This window comes from Brienomyrus brachyistius, chromosome 3 (assembly GCF_023856365.1).
Source record: "Brienomyrus brachyistius isolate T26 chromosome 3, BBRACH_0.4, whole genome shotgun sequence".
NCBI classification, from domain to species: Eukaryota; Metazoa; Chordata; class Actinopteri; order Osteoglossiformes; family Mormyridae; genus Brienomyrus; species Brienomyrus brachyistius.
The window spans coordinates 31,684,880-31,709,422 of record NC_064535.1 but is presented as its reverse complement, the minus strand read 5'-3'; the positions used below and the strand labels follow the sequence as shown (position 1 = coordinate 31,709,422).

Sequence of the window (24,543 nt, the reverse complement as noted above, 5' to 3'; positions counted from 1 at the left end):
CCTTCCTTCCATCACTCCCTCATACACTTAAAATGTACACATACACGAATATATTTACTTGCATACAGAACCATGTGGAGACATATCTGAGTTGGACACGAACTTGTGTGTGTGTGTGTGTGTGTGTGTGTAAAACCATGCAGATGCACACAGACATGCACACACTGACAGATGCAAAGATTGAAATGCGAACAACCAATAAGGAGCATGCATTAATCATGAAATCTCACACAAACACACACAGTTGGACACAATGCACAGGGATGCATGAGTGTTGTAATCCACACTGGGGCACATAAGCATGTTTTACTTGACACACACTGGAACACAACCATCCTGGTCATTCATCCTGATCCCGTTAGGCCTCTCTGCAGCCTTTGGTAAAGTAAATCATCAAATCCTCCTCATCACCCTTACTCAACTCTGCAGAATTCGAACAGACGGATCAAGTGGTTTGGGGTGCAGAGGTGCCATGTCAGATAACAACCATTGTTCCCCATGGCTCTGTCCTTCGTCCTATCCTCTTATCTCTTTACATTACCTCTCAAGGTCAGATCATCCAGTATCATGGCTTAACGTAACACTATTTCACAGAAGACATTGAGATATACCTGACCTTCCCTCCTGACTACACCACTGTCTCTGCTTGGATGTCTATACCTCGATGACATCGCAGCCTGCATGAAGAATCTTCACTTCCAGCTAAATCTCTGTTTAGATGACATGCTGTCTTCTGCTGAGCATATGCCAATGCTGTCCTGATCTTACAGATTTGCCCAGTAGGACATCAGGAAAATCAGTTGACTCCTTTACAGCATATACCAGGGGTCTCCAACTCCGGTCCTGTAGAGCTACCATCCAGTAGGTTTGCTATCATACCTGGCTTCTGATGAGCCACACCTGCTCTCAGGTAAATACCAGGAACAGGTGAGGCTCATCAGAAGCCAAGTGGGACAGAAAACCTACTGGATAGTAGCTCTCCAGGACCGGAGTTGGAGACCCCTGGCATATATGTTTGTATTATGCTATCTGCCTCACTTGTACACCACTTTGAATAAAAGCATCTGCGAAATAACAGTGAATATAACACACACAGGTTAGGGCACATAAGTATGTGATGACATGCATGCAAGCACTGGGATATTTAAGTGTGTTATAATACACACTATAGGTCACACAAGCATGTCCTGACAGAATACACATGTGCACACACTTCTCTGAGCCTCACTTATTCAGTGCTCTCTCTCTCAGACTTGCTACTCCTTGGGCTTGTGCCAGGACTCAGGTGGAGTCCGAGTAGCAGCAGTGTAGCTCACAGAGGAGCCTTGTTGGCTCTCCTGTTTAACTCCTTCTGAAGAGGCGCTCCAGTGAAGCCCCTAAGAGATTCACAGCTGCTCCTTCTCCCCTTGATACGATTAATAATGGAGGCTTTATCTGCAGTTTCCTGCAGATTACATGGGGATGGATGCAACATGGAAGATACTGACCTAAGCTTGAAATAAAAAAGCTGTATGTTCTGTTAGCTGGTTTAGTACTATACCTTTAACAAATGTGTTTTTCTGGTTTTCCTCTGTTTCCTGCTGTGAAATTACAGATTTTACTGTTTGTAACTTCAGAGCAACTGAAGTAACATTATCATCTTCGATGAGCTACTGACAGTCAGACACAAATTCTGTTTGTGTGAACATATTTGGCCAAATCGGACTATGATTCTATTGGGATATTTTTCTTATAGACTTATATAGACAGTTTAAGGGACTTTTCTGTTTCTAGAAAAATTGACAATTTTTCAATGTATCACTGTGGGAAAACTAAAGTATTTTTTCTTAGTACCAGTTACATGCTTCAGAACACCTGCTGGAAACCATAATATTCTATTTGTCACATTGCTTGTACTTGCATGTTAACAGGAGTAGGTCAGTCTTATGGAATTTGAATTTATTTTGCTTATCTAATATGTGTTTGTAGGATGCAGAGAGAGTGTTGTGGGGTTGCTTTGCAGGTCAATGTTGCCAAGCTTTTTCAAAAGAAATTCATCAGGGTCCTTCTCTGTCTGTGAAGGGATACACAAACAGTTCTGACACTGAGGCTGCACCAATTCAATATCAAAACTTTGTTGTTCAAAAATTTTGGAGATTTTATTGATTTTTCCCCTATAATGGCTATCCTACATATCATGTGGGAGCAATACAAATGTCCTAGTCAACAGTGGGGCTTAGTCTTTTCTTTAGTGTTGGTGTTTCTTCCGTCAGAAGGATTTTTGGTGAGAGGGAGAATAGAGAATATAAAAAGAATATATATGAGAGAATATAAAAAGCAATATTTATGAGTCTTATAAAAAGCTCAATGTATGAGTCTTCTGTAAGAATGTACTATGACAATTGTGCCATACTTTTTTGGCTGACATGGCCCCCTGTCTGTGTGGTGAGAAACTAAAGATGAATTCCAGCTTGGTAAAGCCAATGTCAGGTCATCCACCATGAGCTGAAACTGAGGAACCAGTAGGTCTTGCATCGAGACATTCATCTGAGAGGCAAGAATGGGAGGAGAGTCCACATCAGAAGTGTTTTGGAGTTCCCTAGTCAGGCCAGAACCCACAGAAAGGACCCGAAACAAGCAAGCAATGCGATTAGACTCACAGATGCCATATGTCTGCATGGAGGATCTGGCTAAAACTGCACCATTGCTCACAGAGGGAGTGTCTACAGCAAGTGAGTAGTTACAGAGATTCCTGGTGGGAATCGGTTATGTGAAATCAAAGTATGGCATAACTGGAATTTTCTTAGGTTAAGTTTAATTTTACGCAGTAAATAGTGTTATTTCTGCATTCATTGTTTTTCCATAATCAGTATGGTTGAAGACCCAAAGTATAGGAAATATACAGAAAATGTTTGGGAGGTGAATATTTGAACAACTTTGTACATGTCCTTGTAAAACATGGTCTTTATTGCTGTTTTGACTTTATTACACTTTTTTTGTGATGGGAGGAGAAGAATGCTGACTATCTTATATCATAATGATACACATTCATTTCACAGGGTCTATATTCGTGTTTCTTTTGGAACATTCCTTTGATTGGAATTACGGTGGGTTGTATGATTTATGGATGTGATATTCTCTTATCCCTCTGAGGTGATCAGTTTGTGGGTGTTGTCGCAGTCGTCTTCTGAACGTGTGTGTACAAGCCTGTGGGTCCCACTATGAGGTCAAGGGATTTTTGCACATATTTGATAGTATCCAGATTAAGAGCCTCAAAATACACAGGCCTGTAACGCCATAAAACATCAATCTTACTTATACAGCCTTGATATGGAAAGAAACCCCTTTTAGCAAACTGTAATCTGCAAATCCAACACAACAAATATTCATACTAGCAGGAGACTCTGATGATCTTGTGTAAACAGGAACAATTGTCTATTTCGCTCCCTCCCACCTCTTATGCAGCTTGGTTTATACTGCTATAGTGCTAGATATCTTCACCTGGGACGATGTGCAGCTTTTGTTGATCTCCATTTTGAGGGACAGTGGATACCTCAATTCAGACCTAGGCACAAGCCAGCTCATCTATGAAGTTTATGAATGAGAAGATTTTTGGCCTTAAAACTTCATAGAAGGACTGCTTCTATTGATATATGCATATATCTTCAAAAAGTCAATTTTTATGGGACACAAACATAATCATTAAAGAATGGCCCTTGCTGCCATGGTGAAGCAAGCTTGGATTTGGCCCTCAATTAAAAATAATTTCCCCAAGGGCTGGTCTTATCCTATTGTAATGATTATAATAGTCGAACCACTGTTGATTTTACTGGGTGCAGGGGGTGCCCCTACTGGTCAGATGAAAATGCTATGTAAACTTATCAAGTTCCTTAAAGTTAAATTATATTGTAAAGTTATACTTCAAAATGTGGCGTTGGGGGAAAAGCCTAGAGTCGCCTCTGAGTCCTGCTCACTCTCTCAGTGGAAGTGACATTTTTCTGAGATCAGGGTGAGGCATTGCTGGTTTATCGTAAAATCTCCCCAGGCAGCACGGTAAGCTTTCTGTCTCTGTGGTGACAGAGTTAGACTGTGGTGGGGGGCTGAGTATACACTCACTGCAGTCATCTTGTCTGTGTGCCCTGCATGCGCTTGGCCAGTACTCTGCCAGCTTCTGGCATCATAAATGTCTGTAATTGGCGTAATCAATCAACAGCCCTAAACAGATTATTTTGTGTATTGATCTTGTTTATGTGAGTGACTGTTAATGTGATGACAGACTATGTGACTACACTCTTCTTGTTTGTCTGCCAGGTTACTATGCAAAGTGAGAGTGTGCGTGTGTTTATGGGTAGCACCTACGTTGTCCACAGTGGTGAACAAGTGTAAGAGGGGCATGGATACCCTGGGCCAGAATTTCTAACTACGCCCCTGATGGTGAATAGCATCCGCTGGATGTAGCAGTACAGATGTCATATCAGTGTTAATGTATTGTGTTGAGTGCGTGTTTATGTGTGAATGCAGTTGAATGAGGTGAACCATGCTTTGTGTCTCTGGTTGGTTCCCTGCAGAAACCATTCCGTAAAAGTCCTCCCCCCTCTCCCTTGAAATTCCAGCCTCCCGCCCCTCCGGAGCACGCTCACTGCAGACGTTTCATTACACTCGCCTCATTCACCATTGTTCTGGTCCCAGCGCTGCTGTGCCTCCACTCTGCACGATGACCAGGACGCCTGCCGTGCTCCTGTCCCTGCTCACCGCTCTGTTCCTCGTGGCTTGTGAGTATGACCGAGGACTGGTACTTCCCTATGGCTGAATGGAAGGCACCACTGCCATCCAGGAGATACTTCTGAGCAGCTCAGAACTTATTAAAGTTATTATTTATGTTTATTATTATTTATTGTTGAACTTTATGACACTTTTCAGGAGTTTTTATCTGAGGTGTTTAATACAAGGTAAAAAGGTATCAGGAAAAATATGAAATAAGCATAACTGTCCTCAAACAGTCAGCGATGGGGTCCAGGGAGCAGCAGTGTCAGCCGACCAGAAGGACGTGAAAGCAGCAGAGCCCCAAGGTGAGCTTATCATCCCCTGTGCCCTGTCCCATCTGTGAGCTGCCAGCACCATGACCGCATCCCTCTGCTATTGCCCCCTTCAGAGCATAACAGCAGGGTCTTCATGTCTGGCTTGGATGCCTCGAGTTTCTTCAAGAGACGCAGCCGGCGTTCCATAAAGTCGCAGTATGAGCTCAATGGTGAGACTTTTTCCTTTGTGTTCTGGATCTTCACTTTGGCTGTCCCCACCCCTATAGGGATGAGATGGGGGGAGGGGGGATTCACTGTTGGTTTTGGGACAGGCAACTAGGTCAAAGAGAGAATCATAAAGGAGGACCCAAATCAAGATCCACTCTAAGGAAATTGTTAGGACCATAGACTAAGATAGAAACCTAGTATAAGAAAGTGCTCTGATCCCTGGACCGAGCAGATAGGTTCTGGGGCAGTGTGGGAGTTTGATTCACAGCTGAGTGGCCCATGGTCAGCAACAGATGCCATTCCCCGTAGCAGCGGTCTGTGGTCCAGTGCTGTGGTTGACCAGCCTCTTGCCAGGCAGCAGACGCCTGAAACGGCTGGGGGATTGTGGCATGCAGGCGGACAGGTTTCAGGTGTCTTTGGACCAGCTCCGGATAGGGGCTGGCAATGGGAAGCAGCTGGAAGCAGCTGAAGGAGTCACAGGATAGCATGGAGCAGAGCCCACACTGAGCCCACCAACCCTCATCAGCCCCTGAACAGCAGAGATATATGCTGAGGGCACACTAGACGGTCATCAGATGAAAATAATGAAAAATAGGCTCATGCTCCGGAAAATTCTCGCGCAGAGAGTTTCCGAAAGCCCCAAGCTAGATGTGCGTGACTGTGGATCGAGCTGAAGGGTCCCCTTGGCTGCGGGGAGGCTTTGGAAGAGGAGCGCGGAGCTGGAATGTGCAGGCGTATCTGTGGTTAACCCCTGGCAGGTTTCGGGCCAGGGCAACCTGTTTATACAGTTTATGTGCACTAAAAACAGAGGGACCTCAGCCCTGTAGTAACCTGCGTTGGATAAATCCCTTCACAACACTGGACAAATTTGTGTTTTTTGATCACAAAACAATCAGACCATGCGATACCTTTTTAAGAAAATTTCAGTGAATTTTTAGAAACTTATCAAAAGTTCTCAGCTAGATTACATGAGGACAGAATGAGTTTGTGTTTCTGGTACTGTAACACACGGACGCTTCTTCTCAGTCATGTCTAAAAAAAGTTTTGGACATTTGCTCTTTATTTTTTTACAGGTATTTTGTTATGCTAAGTAAATCATTTCAGCCTACTTTTTCATAGTGAGGATTTCTGAGACTTTGAAAAATCTGATTAACTTGCACAAACTGTAGCCCAGCTGGATCAGGGTTCAGAATCCACACGTTGACTGGGTAACTGGTACTGGTATTTCATTTTTAACTTTTATTTGTATAATGACGATGATTTGACCATGACAGTGATGTATGACAGTGTGTCTTGCTGTGTAAGACTATTTTATTGTATAGACTTCTGACATCTACAGGCAGGTGCGTTTATCTAGGTGTAGCCCCATAGTATCTGTATGTGTGTGTGTGTGTGTGTGTGGGGGGGGGGGGGGGCATGTATATATGACATTGTCATATATACATTTAAAACTCAGTTTAAAAAAATTCTCTGAATGCAATTGAAAACTAAAAATGCCAAAAGTCTGGTATTTTGTTTTGTTAATTATGCTTAAGTTTATGGCTGGGTGGGGGTTGTCATAATCGGGATTAGGGTTTGGCCCATAGACATAGACATAAATGGACAGTCCCCACAAACGTATGAGTACCAGCATGCTGACATGATAACACGTCAGAGCCGATCCACGCATAAGTACTCTCTCTCTCTCTCTCTCTCTCTCTCTCTCTCTCTCTCTCTCTCTCTCTCTGTATCTCTCTATCTCTCTGTATGTGTGTGTGACACAGGGTTGCCATTTATCATTTACATTAAAGTAAAATGTATGGTTAGATGTGAGATGTTTTTTTTTTTTTGGGGGGGGGGGGGCTGGTAGAAACAGTAGTCTATTTGGGGCCCTATTTGCTTTTGGGGGGTGTCTAGGAGGTGCTGTGGCTAGATGAGTGTACTACTGAAGGGCATGAGTCAAACTGGTCGGCATGTGAGGTGCTGCAAAACGAAATGACAAATTGCTACTGGGCTGAAAATCTCCGTGGAGGCCGCTGGTGCACTTCAAATGATCATAAGGTGTGTCTGAATGTAACAGAGTATGTGGCCAGTGATTCATCTGGTCCAAAATTATTGGCTGATGAAGGGTGACACCCATTTGGGCCTCATCCTTCATTCAACACCACCATCCAGGCAGGTGATCACGTGATGCTCTGCAGGGGCTGTCAGGAAACATGCTTTATTTAAAACTGCAAGCTAACCTTGACTTGGTCCGTATCACCTGTGGTCCACAGACCAGTGATTTAATATTAGCCTGCATTTCTACTATTGTAAACAGACAGTTAAACGTTTATGGTATTTATTTATTAGCCCAGATTTACTTGCATATATTTAACAGGCACTAAAATGGGCTATTAAGGGTTGGTGGCTGTAGATAAGGTGAAGTGTGGCTGGGATATGTGGTGTTTCTAAGGCACCTATAGAGTTAGAATTTATATGTGAGTGTGTGTATACTGTATATGCATAAATGGCCTGGCTACCCATCCAGGGTTTATCCTAGGCTCCCCCCACCCCCAAACCCTAACCAGAAGACAGATGGGGGTGTTACTAACTTGTTTCAGAGTTTTGATTTTGAAGAATAAATATCCAATATCCGTCCATGTTCTTCCACATATCCTGTAAATGGTTAGGACAACCATTCTAGTATCATATTTCTACATTGCACATATTGCCCACATACAGTTGAGCAAAGACAGCGCCTAGCAGCAGATGAGCAACGAAGGGAGTACAGAGAAGAGCAGAGGAACGAGTATGAGAACTATGTGGAGGAGGTGCGTGACGGTAAGTCATCGTCAAGTTGATCCCATTCTTATTTTGCATCACTGATGGGCCACGAAAATGATCATTCATACTATCAGACTGCTGGATGGTGCAATGGTCAACATCAGATTTCTTTATATTTTCTACCTTTCATGCCTAAATAAAATTATTCTACACTCCTGTAAATAAAAATGACAGCAGACATATTTCTCAGAAATTCAGAATTCTGTCCACTGGTATAAAGGTCAGTTTACTGAATGCTGAGTGCTTCTGTATAATAGCATATTTAGGAATCCCGTTATAAATTCATATTCAAAAGCCAAATGCTGGGAACAAATGCATAATAATTTATGAAAAAAAGATGCCTGCAGGGCAGCATGGTGACGCAGTGGTTAGCACAGCTGCCTCACAGCGAGAAGGTCCTGGGTTCAGTCTTGGGTCCTTTCCGCGTGGAACTTGCTCTCCCTGAGTTCATGTGGGTCTTTGCCGGGGGCACCTGTTCTTGCCATGGTCCAAAAGCATGCATGATACGCCCTGTGGTGTGTTGGCAACTGCCCAGGGTTGGTTCCTGCCTGTGCCTATTGTTCCTGGGATAGGCTTTGGTCCCTCCTGGTCCCCTAGTTGGGATTAAGTGGTTTTGGAAAATGTATGGAAGATGAATACATTATGAATTCATATCTGTGATGATATTTGCATATTATGACACATTATTGCGGATTTTAAATTTAATGACGTTTTCAAAATATAGGGATGAATACCTCTGCATCAGGTTAACCTCTGACCTTTGACTCTATAACTGGCTGTCCCTCCTTTGCACACCACAGAGCAGGAAGAGCGGACCCGTGAGAAGACGGAGCAGTGGCGGGAATTCCACTATGACGGGCTGTACCGCTGGTACCAATACACCCGCCATCATGTCTGAGCACCACCTGAGGGGAACCTAGGAAGTTGTCTATTATTGAAAAATCATTGAAAACATAAGGAAAACATAAGGAACATCTATTTGTTCACTGCAAAAACAAATAAACTGGCAGTAGTTGATAGCAACTGAAACTTCCTACTTAATTACATTTTTAGGTTGTTAAAAAAATCCTGCAGTTGTATAAACTTCAGAATTACTGTCTGATTATTATGGTTTTCCAGATATGTTAAGTATATTTTATATATCCTCATGTCTTTGCCATAACTTTTCCGAGATCAAACTTCCAGGGAGTTTCATAGCCTACGTTCAAATTTAATTTCACTCTGAGAGGATTTCACCCTCAATACTCTGAGCATGCTCATTGTGTTTTTCTTTTTCGCAATCCATTTTCAGAACGTGTAATTAAAGTAGAATACATGTACAATAAATCATGAGGAGAAAATGTCTTATACAGACTCAAGGGAGGATTAGCGCAAAATGAAATCCTGTATTTTTGCATTTATGAGAAGTAAGGTCCATTGTTACCCAGAGTGCATCTGAGTACAGAACCCAAACCAACACCCTAAGCTACCTACCTAGTATACTATGGGTTTCTTAATGCATGTATTGAACCTAACTATGTTTAAAGAAACTGTACAAGCGGATAATGAATAAATACTGTAATCCGAGCAAGTATGATTTTTGAATTCTATAGTAATATTTCTTGATTGGAAAATAAAGTTATGACTTCATTTACATTGAAAAAGCTTACAAACTCACACCTAACAATTTTCATGCTTATCAGATGGCAGATATTACTGAATATATACATACATGTGCACCCTATGGCAACAAAGCTATCCATCCTCATACATTCTGAGGCACAAATGGTTCTTGTCCTTGTAGATCTCCTTGTTTTATGGGATGTTAAGTTCTGAGCTTATCTAGATAATAGCTCATCTAGATAATTATTGCTGTGCATCCACAGAAACAATAGGAAAATACAGAGGTCATCAGATCTCATGGGAATGTGTCAGGAGCATCTGACTTAGGATGAACGCAAAGGCAGATGCCACCTAATTTCAAAGAAATGGTATGAAAACATTAACTCCCCCCTCCATAGTGTGGAGCCCTAGGATCAGACTCAGCTCCACACTGGCTGGCAAGAACTTTTCTAAAAACAATGAAAAGATATTAAATTAATTCCATCCATCCGTCCATCCATCCATCATCTCCCGCTAGATCCGAGGTCAGGTCGCGGGGGCAGCAGTCTCAACAGGGAAACCCAGGCTTCTCTCTCCCCGGCCACTTCATCCAGCTCCTCTAGGGGAATCCCGAGGCGTTCCCAGGCCAGCTGAGAGACATAGTCCCTCCAGCATGTCCTGGGTCTTCCCCGGGGACTCCTCCTTGTTGGACTTGCCCGGAACACCTCATCATGGAGGCATTCAGGAGGCATCCTTATCAGATGCCTGAGCCACCTCATCTGGCTCCTCTCAATGTGGAGTCTGAGTCCCTCCCGAATGATCAAACTCCTCACCCTATCTCTAAAGAAGACCCCAGCCACCCTGTGGAGGAAACCCATTTCGGCCGCTTGCACTCGCGATCTCGTTCTTTCGGTCACTACCCATAGTGTGGGGGTAGGAACGTAGATCGACTGGTAAATCGAGAGCTTCGCCTTTTGGCTCAGCTCTCTCTTCACCATGACAGACCGATGCAGAGCCCGCATCACTGCTGACGCCGCACCGATCCACCTGCCGATCTCCCATTCCATCATTCCCTCATTCGTGAACAAGACCCTGAGATACTTAAACTCCTCCACTTGGGAGAGGACCCCATCCCCAACCCAGAGAGAGCATTCTACCCTTTTCTGGCTGAGGATCATGGTCTCGGATTTGGAGGTGCTGATTCTCATCCCAGCCGCTACACACTCGGCTGCGAACTGTCCCAGTGAGAGCCGAAGGTCATGGTCTGATGAAACTAACAGAACCGCATCATCTGCAAAAAGCAGAGACCTAATCCTGAGGTCACCAAACTGGACACCCTAAATGCCTGTCCATAAAAGTTATGAACAGAATCGATGATAAAGGGCAACCCTGGCGTCAGTTCTCAATGCAGAGCAAGCTCTGATACCGGTCGTACAGGGACCGAACAGCCCATATAAGGAAGCCCGGCACGCCCATACTCCCGGAGCACTCCCCACCGGACTCCCCGAAGGACACAGTCGAATGCCTTCTCCAAGTCCACAAAACACATGTAGACTGGTTGGGCAAACTCCCATGAACCCTCCAAAAACCCTGTGGAAAGTATAGAGCTGGTCCACCGTTCCACAGCCAGGGCGAAAACCACACTGCTCCTCCTGAATCCAAGGTTCGACAATTCGGCGGACCCTCCTCTCCAGGACCCCTTAATAGGCCTGACCAGGGAGGCTGAGGAGTATGATCCCCCTATAGTTGGAGCACACCCTCCGGTCCCCTTTCTTAAAGAGGGGGACCACCACCCCAGTCTTCCAGTGCAGAGGCACTGCCCCCGATGTCCACGCGATGCCGCAGATGCGTGTCAGCCAGGACAGCCCCGCAGCATCCAGAGCCTCCAGGCGAATCTCATCCAGCCCCGTGGCCCGGCCACCATGGAGCTTTTTAACCATCTCAGCAACCTCCGCCCCAGAGATAGGCGAGTCCACCCCCAAGTCCCCACACTCTGCTTCCATATCGGAAGGCGTGTCAGTGAGATTGAGGAGGTCTTCGAAGTATTCCTTCCACTGACCCAAAACGTCCCTAGTTGAGGTCAGCAGCGCACCATCCCCACCATAAATAGTGTTGATGCTGCACCGCTTTCCCGCCCTGAGCCGCCGGATGGTGGACCAGAACCTCCTCGAAGCCGTCCGGAAGTCGTTTTCCATGGCCTCGCCAGACTCCTCCCACACCCAAGTTTTTGCCTCAGCAACCGCCGAAGCCGCATCCCGCTTGGCCTGCCGGTAGTTGTCAGCTTCCTCTGGAGTCCCACAGGCTAAAAAGGCCCGATAAGACTCCTTCTTCAGCTTGACGGCATCCCTTACCACCGGTGTCCACCAGCGGGTTCGGGGATTGCCGCCACGACAGGCACCGACCACCTTACGGCCACAGCTCCGGTCAGCTGCCTCTACAATGGAGGCGTGGAAAATGGCCCATTCAGACTTAATGTCCCCTGCCTCCCCCGGGATATGGGAGAAGTTCTGCCGGAGGTAGGAGTTGAAACTCCTCCTGACAGGGGATTCCGCCAGATGTTCCCAGCAGACCCTCACTATACGCTTGGGCCTGCCAGGCCTGGCCGGTTTCCTTTCCCACAAGCGGAGCCAACCCACCACCAGGTAGCAATCAGTTGACAGCTCCACCCCTCTCTTCACCTGAGTGTCCAAGTAAATTAATTTCATAACGTGAATTAAAGACCTTGCACATGGTACGTTTTAGTGGTGGTAAGATGATTTTACATGTACCAAAGCTGTATAATTCATTTTTTTATGCAGATTAAAAAAAAAAACAGTCAGATCACATCACAGTTGAAAAGCAGAAAGGGCTGAGGAGATGAAGGAAGAGATGGAGGGAGCAGGGATCTCTGAGCCCAAGAGATTATGAGGGACAATACTGATGTGTGTCCTCATAGATTAGATAGGAAGTACAAGCTTCCCCCTGCTGTTTTTGGTACCCTGCGGTAGGACTGAGGTGGATGATGTGGACAGCTAGCCAAAAGATTCACACTGATGTCTGTTCATGTGGCTTTAGGATACTGAATGATAAAGGATCTGAGCAATTTAAATGAAGTCACACTGTGGGTGGAATTACTGTGTCTGGTTAAACCCAATCAGTACCAGTGTTGAATGCTGAGATTACCCGATATATCACGTAGTGCCATATAAATACAACTTTAACATTACGGCTGTATTACCGCATCTCTACTGTGAAGAGGTGATTCACTCATATTCTTTGTACATTGTGATGTAGGGATGGCTTGAGATGTTAGCCTCAACAGTGTAAAGACGATTAAATGAAATAAATAAATGAAATGGCTGAAATAAGCAAACATTGTTGCCAATCAGTAATAAAAGTTGTAGTTATCGTCAATGCAACTGAGGCCATAACTAGATCAGATACAATGTTTTTCTCTATGACATTTATTTTGTTAGTAGAGTGAGAGAGCACAATTATAATTAAATTTATGTTTTTATTTCATAAAAGATGAATAAAATGAACTCTGTAAGACTGGGGAGGGGAGTTGGCCTCAGGATGGTTTATTCAGCTGGAGTTTATTATAATCACTGCAGGCCCATCAGAACAGACGACATGTCCTGCCCTTGTGAGTGTGCTGTCCACCTGATGCCTGTGCTGTTTTCCTGCTGTTATACAGTACTGTGCAAAAGTCTTAGGCAGTCAAAGCAAATAATAAAGCTATTTATCTGGGTAGTAAGTGTATATTTGTCAGAAATAAACAACACAATGTAACATTAAAACATATGCACATTAACAGTAACACAATAAAAACTAACTAGAATTTCTTCTGTCCTCCAAAAAGTTGCTGATATCTAGTTCGATGGCTAGATGAACACCACTTCATTTCCCAAACCTTTCCTCAAGGGCAACCCAGCCATTCCATGTATTTGTTAAATTTCACCACCTACTCACTTAATTGATTAATTTATTTTAAAAACTCAGTGATGTATTTATTAGCCATATGAGGTGTGGGTTTATTGGATGGTTGCTGCAAATACTTGGAAAACTTTGGGAGAGGTTTTGAAATGGTTAACCCAACACACATTGACAGGCATAATGTCATAGATTTACACCCACGTGAAGACATTTTAAACATCACTTTTTTTTTTACTTCTCTAAGACTTCTGCACAGTACAGTTGGCCCTCAGTCACTGCTGGTTCTGCATCAGCAGATTCAACCAATAGTCAGGTCAGGTCAGGTTGGGGAGCATGTGCTGACCCCCCACATGACGAAACACCTCAAGATCCTGGCTGGCAACCCCCAGGCAGTCACACAGTCCAATCCCACCTTCCAGAAATGGCCATCCGTCTCCCGCAGCCAGGTGTTACATGGGCGTTCCCTTGGCCTGGTCCAGCTGCTCAGGTCCTCAGCAATGAGGATCCTGCGAGCCAGATCACCCTCAAGGAAACGTGCCACATGGATGTAGTGCCGTAACTGACAATCCATCACTATGCCCGTAATGTGCCTCATTTGGGACTCCTCCAGCAACTGCGTGTTCAACACAAAGTCAAACCGGCGTTACCCAAGGATTCTCCGAAGAGATAAAGTACCGAAGGAGTCCAGTATTCATCTCAGCTCACTGGATAGCATTCATTTCTCACAGAAATACAGCAAGACAGGGAGCACCAGGACTCTAAAAACTTCTAAAGATACATCCTTTGCAAAGATATCAAGAGTGCCACACATCCCTTTCCAGCAACCTCGTGACCCCCCATGCTCTTCCAATCCATCTACTGACTTCATAGGAAGTCACCAGAGACATGAATGTTGCCGCTGAAATAAGTGAATCTCTCAATGAAGTTGCACCCCCTGCAGTGCCTAAGAATTCATTAAAGGCCTGGAGAGAGACAATTAGATCATTTAAAGTATACTATAAATATGCATAGGTTATCTGGAAATACTATGCCATTTTATGTAAGTGATGTAAGCATCTGTGGATCTGTGGAAAGCTGTAGTTATATACTGTTTATTAGTACTTTTGTCTTATTTTTGTCTCATTCAATGGATCGTACACACAGTACTGTCAAAGCATTATTTTTGGACATGTTGCTACAGTGTTTGTATGCACAAACAATACTGCATAATGCATTATAAACCAGTATTGCTGAAAATGACTAATAATGAACCTGGCTAGAACTGGTATTGCTAAATGGCTTTCTGACTTGTACTGGAACTCAGTTAACTTGGGTGTGACATAATTTCCAGCTCCAACTTTCAACCTCCAAGGTAAATGGAACACAACATTACCCCCTTACTGCTTGTGAGTGAAGTGTTGCAGTAGCCAATAATACATCCTAGCAATGTTCAGATGCCCCACTGACCAAGCGACTGGCTCTCATCCTGAGGAGAGAAGGATCCCAGGTCACACAGGTAGTCACACTGTCCATTGTTGCATTCCTGGGAAAACACCTGAACTGAAACCTTGAGTTTTATCAAGCAGATTCCATGAGGTTTCCTCTAGTTTCTAAACAACCGGAGCTACACACATCTTTATGAAAAGGCACACTATTGTGCTGGGAGCCTTGAGCTATCTGGTTTAATCCAAGACCAAGAATTTCTACGTGAAATGCTAGCATTTAAACCTGAGAAAGTGACACAACCCGTCCATCCATTTTCCAAACCGCTTATCCTACTGGGTCGCGGGGGGTCCGGAGCCTATCCCGGAAGCAATGGGCACGAAGCAGGGAACAACCCAGGATGGGGGGCCAGCCCATCGCAGGGCACACTCACACACCAGTCACTCACACATGCACTCCTACGGGCAATTTAGTAACTCCAATTAGCCTCAGCATGTCTTTGGACTGTGGGGGGAAACCGGAGTACCCGGAGGAAACCCCACGACGACATGGGGAGAACATGCAAACTCCACACACATGTGACCCAGGCGGAGACTCGAACCCGGGTCCCAGAGGTGTGAGGCAACAGTGTTAACCACTCCGCTCCAGTGATACAACCAAAAACGTAAAAGTTCAATAAATAAGATATATAGGTATTTTTAAATCAGTAGCAGGGAACAACCACGGAGACCAGTGTCTTAAGCACCATTCCTGAATCCATTGCTGATTTTCATTCTCATGTACTATTACTGCAAACATGATCATTCACAAGAACAACTGCAGATGCTAACAGAAACAGCCCTTAGCCACCATTCAGAATCATGAAAATGCTACAATGATTTATTGTATATATTTATTGTATATTTAACTGATGACAATACATTGATGTAATTTATTAATTACAATGCATATGTATTTCAGATCTACAATATTACATGAAACACATGCATAATTCTCTTCTGAATATGTTATTAAACATGAGCCATTCACGAATACTGAAAAATTACTTCAACTGAATTACATTTGTTGTACCACCACATTCCCACTTTATTACACTAAAATCATGCCCAGTGTCCCAGGCTGGGCAATATAAATGATATATCGACTTATCATATAAAATTTAAATAAGAAAATGATAAACCTGTCGATAATAAAACCTTGCTTTCTTGATAGCACAGAAACAAACGCAATTCCAAACAATCATCTGGTATTTGGTGAAGACATATTGCGAATAAATTAGGCAAGAAGACGTCAGTGTTGTGGTGATACTTCTTGCAGTATAAAGTCATGACATTCTGCAAACTGGTGCTGTCTACTGTAAACCCTGCTGAAAACTTATGCCAACTTATTTCACCACTTGAAGTGCTGTTATCCTGTAGAACATACAGAATGCAAGTGCTTACAGTCACAGACACCAGCAAGGTTTCCACTTTCAAGCTGAAGAAATTCAGGACAAACTGCATTAGTTAACCATGGGACATGGGATTTTATCTTGCATTATGGGATATTATGGGATATTGAAATTACCAGCAATTTCAAACCTGTTCCCTGAAAAGAGCAGTGAGGCAGTCAAAGACAAAACCCAGCAACAAACTCTGCTCTCTGTATTTTCTAGTGTTAACACCCTAAGATAAAAAATTTATTTAGAAAAATTTGATTCGAGGTTGCAGTCTTTTGAATGTTTCTGAATCTGTTTTAGAGGAATTCTAGAAGAATTTTAAGTAAAAATTGCTGAGATGAGGACTCCTGCGGAGTTCAGGTTATGCACTCCATGATGTGGATCTGTAAGCTATCCATGTCTGGCTGGATCTCGTTGCATTTGGGGCAAGGGAACTCAGTGATGTCCAAATCATGGTTGACAGCTTCAGTCATCAAACATGCCAAAAATGCACAATTAATATATTATAATATGGGTTTGATCAGGGGGTTAATTGTGGTCCAGATTTTGACACAGTGCTATAATGAACAAATAGGTATCAAGAATGGTTTCACTCAAACTATTAAGTTCTGGAACACTATCAGACTCTCTGGGCTTTTTTTCGTCATACTACCCAGTATCTTAAGCCCCAAGTCACCTCTTACCTGGAGATACATTGCCCCCTGGTGGACCGGCCCCACATGGCACTGACCCATGGCGGAGCTGTAGCTTTGTCACGGTTTGCCTGCAATACGCAGCAAGAAAAATGCAAGCCTTTCATCCCTTCCATTAAGATTATACACAATAAGGAAAAAAAACTACAGACTACAGTTACTGTACCTATCCAAAACACATTGTCTAATTCCCCATTTAAAACCCTGTACCTGTCTCTATTTCGCACTCTGTTTCCATTTTGTCTCTATTTATCAGCTTGTATCAGTCCCTTTCTCATGTTATACCTGCCCAGACACTCAATTTGCTCCTGCAGCTGCATGTTCTCCTTCCTTATATTGTTCAACTCCTCAGCCAAGCGCTCCTTCTCCTCATGGATCTTCTCCCTTGCTTCTCTCTCTGCGTAGAAGTCTGATGAGTACACTTCTGCCTGTAGGGTGAGCAGAGCACAAGTCACCTCCCCCAGCAGTTACCTGCTATTCCTACTCCTAGTTGGTCTTGCTAACAGCATTAGCATCAGGACTGTTCTTGGAGTGAGTACACAGGAGTGGTTTGGAGCGAACATGTTAAATCTTAAGCAGGTAGCCTGCTAGAAGGATCTCGCCTGACATTTTTCTAATAAGGTGCCTTAGCTATTCCCCACTACATCCCCCAAGGTGGAAATTGTGGATAGAATGGTACATCTGAAACGACAGGTGCCAAATAAATAGGAATGATTATTGTACAAAATTGCCTTGTCCTCCTTTGTTTTTTTGCATGTAACTATAAATCTGCCAAAAAATTAGTTAAAACTTGAATAAAAGTTAATAACTATGCTGGAGAAGACTCTAGTTCAAAGCACACAATAGTGTTCTCTGAAATACCTGCAGCATCACACTATATAGCACTCAATAGTGATGGGGTCAAGACCACCTACATTGAGTCCAAATCTTGGAAGATAGAGTCTGAGTAAAGACCAAGACTTTAGGGTGGTCGAGACCGAGTCCAACACCAAGACTTTAGGGTGATGGAGACCAAGTCAAGACTGAGACTTTGAGGAGGTTGAGACTGACACCAGAAAAATAAAGTTCTTTATCAAGACCACGGTTTTAATTATGCTTTACTATTATAATCACCCTTGCTGATATTTAAAAGAAAAACTGCTTCATTTAAGCAGGACCATCCACCCATCCATCCATTTTTTGTAACCACTTGTCCTATTCAGGCTATGGGCGCAAGGCATGACATTAGTATTTAATCACAAATACTAAACACTGCACCACTGCTAACCTGATAAAATTTTTATGTGAGCCACTTAGGATGACAGATCTGTAAAAAGCTGCATGTAAGAACTCTAGTATAGTGAGTTTTACTTTTTTAAATTGTATTTTAATTTATTAAAGTGTATTGTTATTTTGAGAAGAGTGGGAGAAATGAGAAAGCTTATCACTGAGGTGAATAAAAAACTATTCTTGAATATCGATCTAGAATTGCAAGTGTTATCCTTAGACTTTGTAGTTCGAGACCAATTCAAGACTGAGTAGAAATGCATCCAATTCCCGGACAAGATCAAGTAAGGGAAAAAGTAGTCTCAAGACCAAGACTGGATTTGAGTACTACAATACTAGACGTCAGTGTTAACGGTCAAAATGGGGTATGTCTCTGTCTATAATCTGCTCCGTGACTGTGTCCTCCAACTGGACTGCATGGTATTCTGGGAATGTCTTGCCAATGTCACATGAGGTACCTGTGCCTTGAACAAAGAGATAGTCTCCAGTTCCGCCTCCTTCTTGAATATTTCCTGCTTCATCTCGTCAATCTTCTGTTGTTTGGTTACCAGGGCTTCTTCCGCGGCTCCCAGCCTGTCATTAAGGCCATTCATCTCTTCCTGTATGGGTTGCATGCACAGGCATCAAAGGTCAGATAGCTGCGTTTGAATGGCTTTACCTGCCACACATGACACACATACCACTGAAGAATGATTACCGTCACTTGAAGACTATATTCAATGATTAATACAATGCTGACTTCTTTAAATTCATAAAGTGCAATCATAAGCTGCAATACAGTTTCTATTATTACATAGAACCTCTACAGGAGGATTAGGATGGGTTACAAAGAAAAACATCGAAAAGGTCCATTTATAAGAGGAATGAAAGCCTTTGGTAACAACCTTAGTTTCTCTGATTTGCTTCTGCATCCCCATATATTCCTCATACAGTTGGTCATGAGCATCCTTCAGCTGAGCGAAATTCCTTCTGCGAAAAAATGGAAAGATAAAAACAGTTTCGACCTGTCATCAGAAAGCTTCCCTCGGTAGTTCTGGTAGGCTCTGTGTGCTAACAGTGCTAATGGTAATCAATGGAATCAGACCTCCATGCTATGATCTGGTTGCTAGGAATTTCCAAATCGTGTTCCACAGTATGGAGTTACAACTTACCTCCCCTCCTCAGCGTTATTCTGCTCTGTCTTCATACAGGAGCTCATGTTGTCTAACTGTTTTTTCAGCATCTCATTCTCCTGCTGCTTCTCCTCTAGCTGTGACTCCATCTTCTCTTTCTCCTGCTGCTTCTCTGCCAGCTGCACTTTTAACTTCTTGTTCTCCTGCTGCTTCTCCTCCAGCTGCGACTCCATCTTCTTATTCTCCTCTAGCTGTGACTCCATCTTTTTATTCTCTATCCACTTCTCTTCCAGCTGCACTTTTAGCTTCTTGTTCTCCAGCTGCTTCTCCTCCAGCTGTGACTCCATCTTCTTATTCTCCAGCTGTGTCTTCTCTAGCTGCACTTTGAGCTTATTGTTCTCCTGCTGCTTCTTCTCCAGCTGTAACTCCATCTTCTCACACTGCCACTGCTTTGACTCTATCTGTGACTCCATCTTCTCGTTTCCCTGCCGCTTCTCTGCCAGCTGTGCTCTGAGCTTATTGTTTTCCTGCTTTTTCTCCTCCATATGTTCATTAAGTTTCTTGTTCTCTTGCTGCATCTCCTTCACCTGTGACACTGTCTTCTCGTACCGCTGCTGTTTGTCCACCAGCTGTGCTCTCAGCTGGTTCCTCTCTCCTTCTATGTCCCTGCATCTGCAGATCATAGCAGGCCAAATAAACAGCTTGTCAGTGCTCCATATCCACATATCCGCTTCACTCAACATCCTCACATGTCTTTCTCCATCTGCCTTACTTGTCATGCAGGCTCTTCTTCATGTCTTCTGAATCTTCTAGCTTGGACTGCAGACCATGCAGATCCTTGACAAGTGTCTGTGTCTGGACCTTAAGGCTCTCCACCTCTGTATAAGACTGGGAGATGAGGAGAGCACTTTGGAAACAAGGGTTGGGACTCACATTATTCAGAATATTATCAATTTACAATAACCTTACAGTAAAATGCACTCACAGGACTTGTGTTCAGTGATAATATAGGTGATATCATGGTTATTTTTACGAATAAAACTTGAGGTAAAATGTCAAAAAGATGCCCAGCACATGGAAACATCCTACCCCATCTCCTGTCACAGAGGGTCCATACTGGATTTGTCCATCCATGTTAGTGCTGGTATTGGACCTACAGCAGTGGTCATTGTCCTCCATGCACCCAGAGTTCTGGGTCTCATTTTTGCCCTTCAAATGTGTCCATGACTCCAGTTCTAGCATTCTGATCCAGAGAGAGAGAGACAGAGAGTACTGCTTTTCAAGCTGGGTTGGAAAATACATGTTGGGTTGTGTGTGGCTTTGTAGGGAAGACTTCTATGCTCCTCACTAGAAGGTTGCAGGTTAACCCCTATTGTTACACTAGCTAACCCTGCTCTTCAATCTTCATTTGTATGTTGCTTTGGACATAAATATAATGCTGGTCAGTTTGGCCATTGGATGTTTTAAAACCTCCCCATGTAACTCCTGCTGTAGAGCATCCAACATTCCCCTCCCCGTCCTCCCTGCTCTAACAGCACCCACAAAGAATGAGTGTTCATTACAGGGGAACAGGGTAAAAGCTAGTATTTCCTCTGACAATTTCAGCCCACTACTGACCTGTTCCTCACAGCCTGGAGCTCATGATGCAGCTTTTCTACCTTCTCTGTCTCCATTCTCAGGGACTGCAGCAGTCGGCTCACCGTCCTCTCTTCATGTTTCACGCTGCATAGATGTGAAATGTTTTTATCAAAGCCATTTTCACTGTGTACTTAACTGTAATTACCACAAACATGCAGTAGAGGGAGCTCACGTGCAAAATGTTGAATCTTTCTGGCTGATCAGTAAATCGTGTGCCCTGTTTATCTCTGTACATTCCTAAAACCAATATATAGATTACTTATCAACACAGTTTCAGAGTACGTGGAACTGTGTTTCTGTTGAGCAGAAGCAGCAGGCTCACCGCAAACTGGACTGCCACAAAATCTTCGGGGAACCTCTGGCTCAGCTTCAGCTGAAGTTCAGAATTCATGGCCACCAAGTCGGTCTTCTCTGCCTTAAGCTTGGCCATCAGGACCTTCAGATTCTCCACCTCTGAGTCCTCTGCCACTGCAGCCTCCTGAGTGCGGCACAGAACCAGCAATATACTGACTTCCGTTAAATAAACAACTTTAACAGACAGCCCAATCACACAGCTCCACACAGCTACAGGCTGCACAGAAACAATCCAGACTGAGCGTCTACTACTGCAGCAATCCTTCTGGGACCTCAGACTTAAGGTGAAAAGCCCACTGTTCCAGCTAACAGATATGGCATTTCACCTCTAAGTTTCCGAGGTCCTGGACTCTGTCTCCCTTTGAGGATATTGGAGGAGTGATTTCTAAATGGTCAGCTATTCCATGCGCATAAAACAATATTCAACATTGTCGCTCTGATGCTCATGTTGGGTTGTGTGATGTTATGGATACTGTAGTTGCTGAATGAATCAAATTACTGACCATTCATTATGAGATTCATGTTCCAATGAATAATCCTGTTCCTGGTCACCTGGAATCTATCCCAGGCAGCACAGGACACAAAGGTGGGGTATAGCCTGAGCAGGATACCAGGCAGGAGTGGATTGGGATTAAAAATCAGCCCTGGACTTTGGGGTCCCCCACACTACTCCACAATAAATTTTACTGATGGGTGGGGGGAGAGTAAATTTGCCAGCCCATATAAAAACATAGAGACATGCAAGAGGATGGTGAAGTACCCAGAGGAATCCTGATGTGACGTGAAAACTCCACACAAAGCAAGATTCAAACCCCCAACCCGTGAGGCTACAGCACTACCCACAGCTCCACAATGACACCCTATTAACATTTAAATTATTTATATAGTGACTCCTTCACATTCACAATCTTGACATTTGCAGTTATGGTTATTTGCCTGTGGACAATTAAACGGGAATATTTTTGGAGCTTGCAGAAAGACCGCAAAAACTAGCCGATGATGGATAAGCGAAAATGATTTGGATCACATAAAATCACATAATATATACATTTTTAGTGGTACATAATTTTTCTTAGTTTAAGCACATACTACTTCCTTAATATTTAAAGTCTTTACCAGAGGTAAACCACACATCTCTGGGGGCAGCATGTGGCTCAGTGGGCTAAGTTTGCGTGTCATCAGTTAACCCAGCTTCAACACATCTCGATCCCCAGCTCCCTGGGTGCCGCTACAGCTAACTAAGCGACAACTTTCTCTACAAAATAGCGCAAGTTGAGGGAGGTATAAACACAATTTTCCCATAGGGATCAATAGAGTATCAATTATTACTTTTATTATCTCGACAGCCATCCTCAGTCATGTGTCAGCTATCTTTGTGACCATGGTATCTTGCATTTCTCAGAGTAATTTTTGCATTTTTTATAATGAGTCCAAAATGTAGTGCTCCTAGTGCATACAGTAGTAACTTTGTAGATATAGGGGCATAATTTAGATGGTTTGCCTATTATATAAATTGGTCTTGCTAGGAAACGACAAAGTAATTTGACTTGCAAAGTCTACACTACACTACTGTCTGTTTAGAAATTGGAAATAAATGGACTCTTTATGCTACCCTTCCGGCTAGCAGATTGTTAAGGATTAAGATGATGGCTGCTCAAGTTTTATTTGTGAATTGTCTCATTTGCAGGGATCTTCCACCCCTAACCCTCGCAAATGTGAAGGGAGTATTGCTGGATGGAATCTGAGAATGAATGGAGCCCCTGTGAGGTTCCTCCACCTGCTGCTCCTTGTTAATTTTGGTGAGGGCCTCCAAATGCCGCATGGCCTCCATCAGCTTCCCCTCTAGAAGTTCCTTTTCTAGCACCTGCCTCTCCTTCCAGGCCAGCAGCTCCTCTAAACGTTCCTTCATTGAGGAGCTGTTCTGTTTCAAGGAATCTGTTTCAACACAAGCACATCACCACTTGTTAATTACTTAATTTGTTTGTTTGTTTCCTGTGCATTATTCTTGTTAAAGCCATAGATGTTAATTGCATTTTATATGTCATTGTATGCAATATCCAGGAGTTTCATGTTTATCTTATTTTGTATACTTAATACTAAATATTTAATTGAAATTATCACAGTATCTATTTCAGTGTGCATTAAAGTCTAAATCAAGACCCCTTTGTTGATAGTTTTGGTTTGACCCCTTTGGTACGTAAATGGACCCATAGTCATGTGCAGTGTAGAGTTTTTTTTTTTGTTTTCTAGAAGTACTAAGTGGAATGGACGGAAGGAAGGATTTTAAGTGTGGAGCAAAACAGTTTCTTGATCATACTACTAAAGATTGTAAATCCTGTAAATTTGAATGTATTTACATTTATAGATAAATAATTTTTGTAGCACTTTACAGCTTTGCACGCATCCATTTTTTTGTTCAAAAGTCTTTCGGATTGGCACAGACACTGTGTCTGTCGTATAACAATTCTGTTTGTGATCTCTTTGCACTATGTCTACCATCTTTCACTCTGTCTTTCTTTTTGCGCTATGCCTGACATCAGAATGGACGTTCAGGTGTTGCTGACTTAAGTAACCGTTTTATTTTTCCCAGGATGGGCCCAGATGTTTGCAGGAGATATATCAATCCATCCCTGGGTACAGAAACTGCCAGTGACAAAGTATTTGTGGACAATTCAGGAGGTGCTTTAGATGAATCGATATGTATAAGTATGTAAATCATTCTGTATGCATGGAATAATCTGCTCAAAAACAACAAAAACAATAATAATAATAATAATAATAATAACAACAACAACAACAACAACAATAATAATAATAATAATAATAATAACAGCATCCATTCATCTTCCTACTCTTGGTTAGGGTTGTGGAATTATGAAGATACTCCACTGCAGGATTCACATCATCGTCCCCATCCACTCACCCTTCATGTCCATGTTTTCCTTTATTAAGACCTTCATCTGCTGAAGCGTCTCCTCCTGCAAGCTATGGTCGCCCCCCTGGCCTTTCTCATGCACCTGAGAGGGGTTCTGCGGAGGATCGCTGTCTGACTTCTGATAAACGGAAGTCATTACTGCTCATCAAAGATCTATAGT

At 43.2% G+C, this 24,543-nt stretch overlaps 2 protein-coding genes across 3 annotated transcripts; one reads left to right on the top strand and one right to left on the bottom strand.

Moving 5' to 3' along the window:
- Positions 1–4,573: 4,573 nt before the first annotated feature.
- On the top strand, positions 4,574–9,596 carry LOC125738061 (unique cartilage matrix-associated protein-like). The gene is made up of 5 exons (XM_049006594.1): positions 4,574–4,751; positions 4,980–5,048; positions 5,132–5,227; positions 7,929–8,027; positions 8,831–9,596. Exons 1-5 carry the CDS (start codon positions 4,694–4,696, stop codon positions 8,926–8,928), a joined length of 420 nt encoding a protein of 139 aa, XP_048862551.1. The 5' UTR covers positions 4,574–4,693; the 3' UTR covers positions 8,929–9,596.
- Positions 9,597–15,826: 6,230 nt separating this feature from the next.
- On the bottom strand, positions 15,827–24,519 carry LOC125738041 (optineurin-like). Of its 2 annotated transcripts, none has more exons than XM_049006535.1 (13): positions 24,372–24,519; positions 23,226–23,383; positions 21,417–21,572; positions 21,267–21,331; positions 21,074–21,178; positions 20,546–20,699; positions 20,229–20,344; positions 19,496–20,128; positions 19,229–19,313; positions 18,803–18,943; positions 17,364–17,506; positions 17,070–17,149; positions 15,827–16,849 (listed from the first exon to the last, which is right to left on the bottom strand). In XM_049006535.1, exons 1-13 carry the CDS (start codon positions 24,517–24,519, stop codon positions 16,743–16,745), a joined length of 2,091 nt encoding a protein of 696 aa, XP_048862492.1. In that variant the 3' UTR covers positions 15,827–16,742. The 2 variants fall into 2 exon arrangements, with proteins under 2 accessions (XP_048862492.1, XP_048862493.1); XM_049006536.1 differs by having other exon boundaries at positions 15,827–16,360.
- Positions 24,520–24,543: the final 24 nt, after the last annotated feature.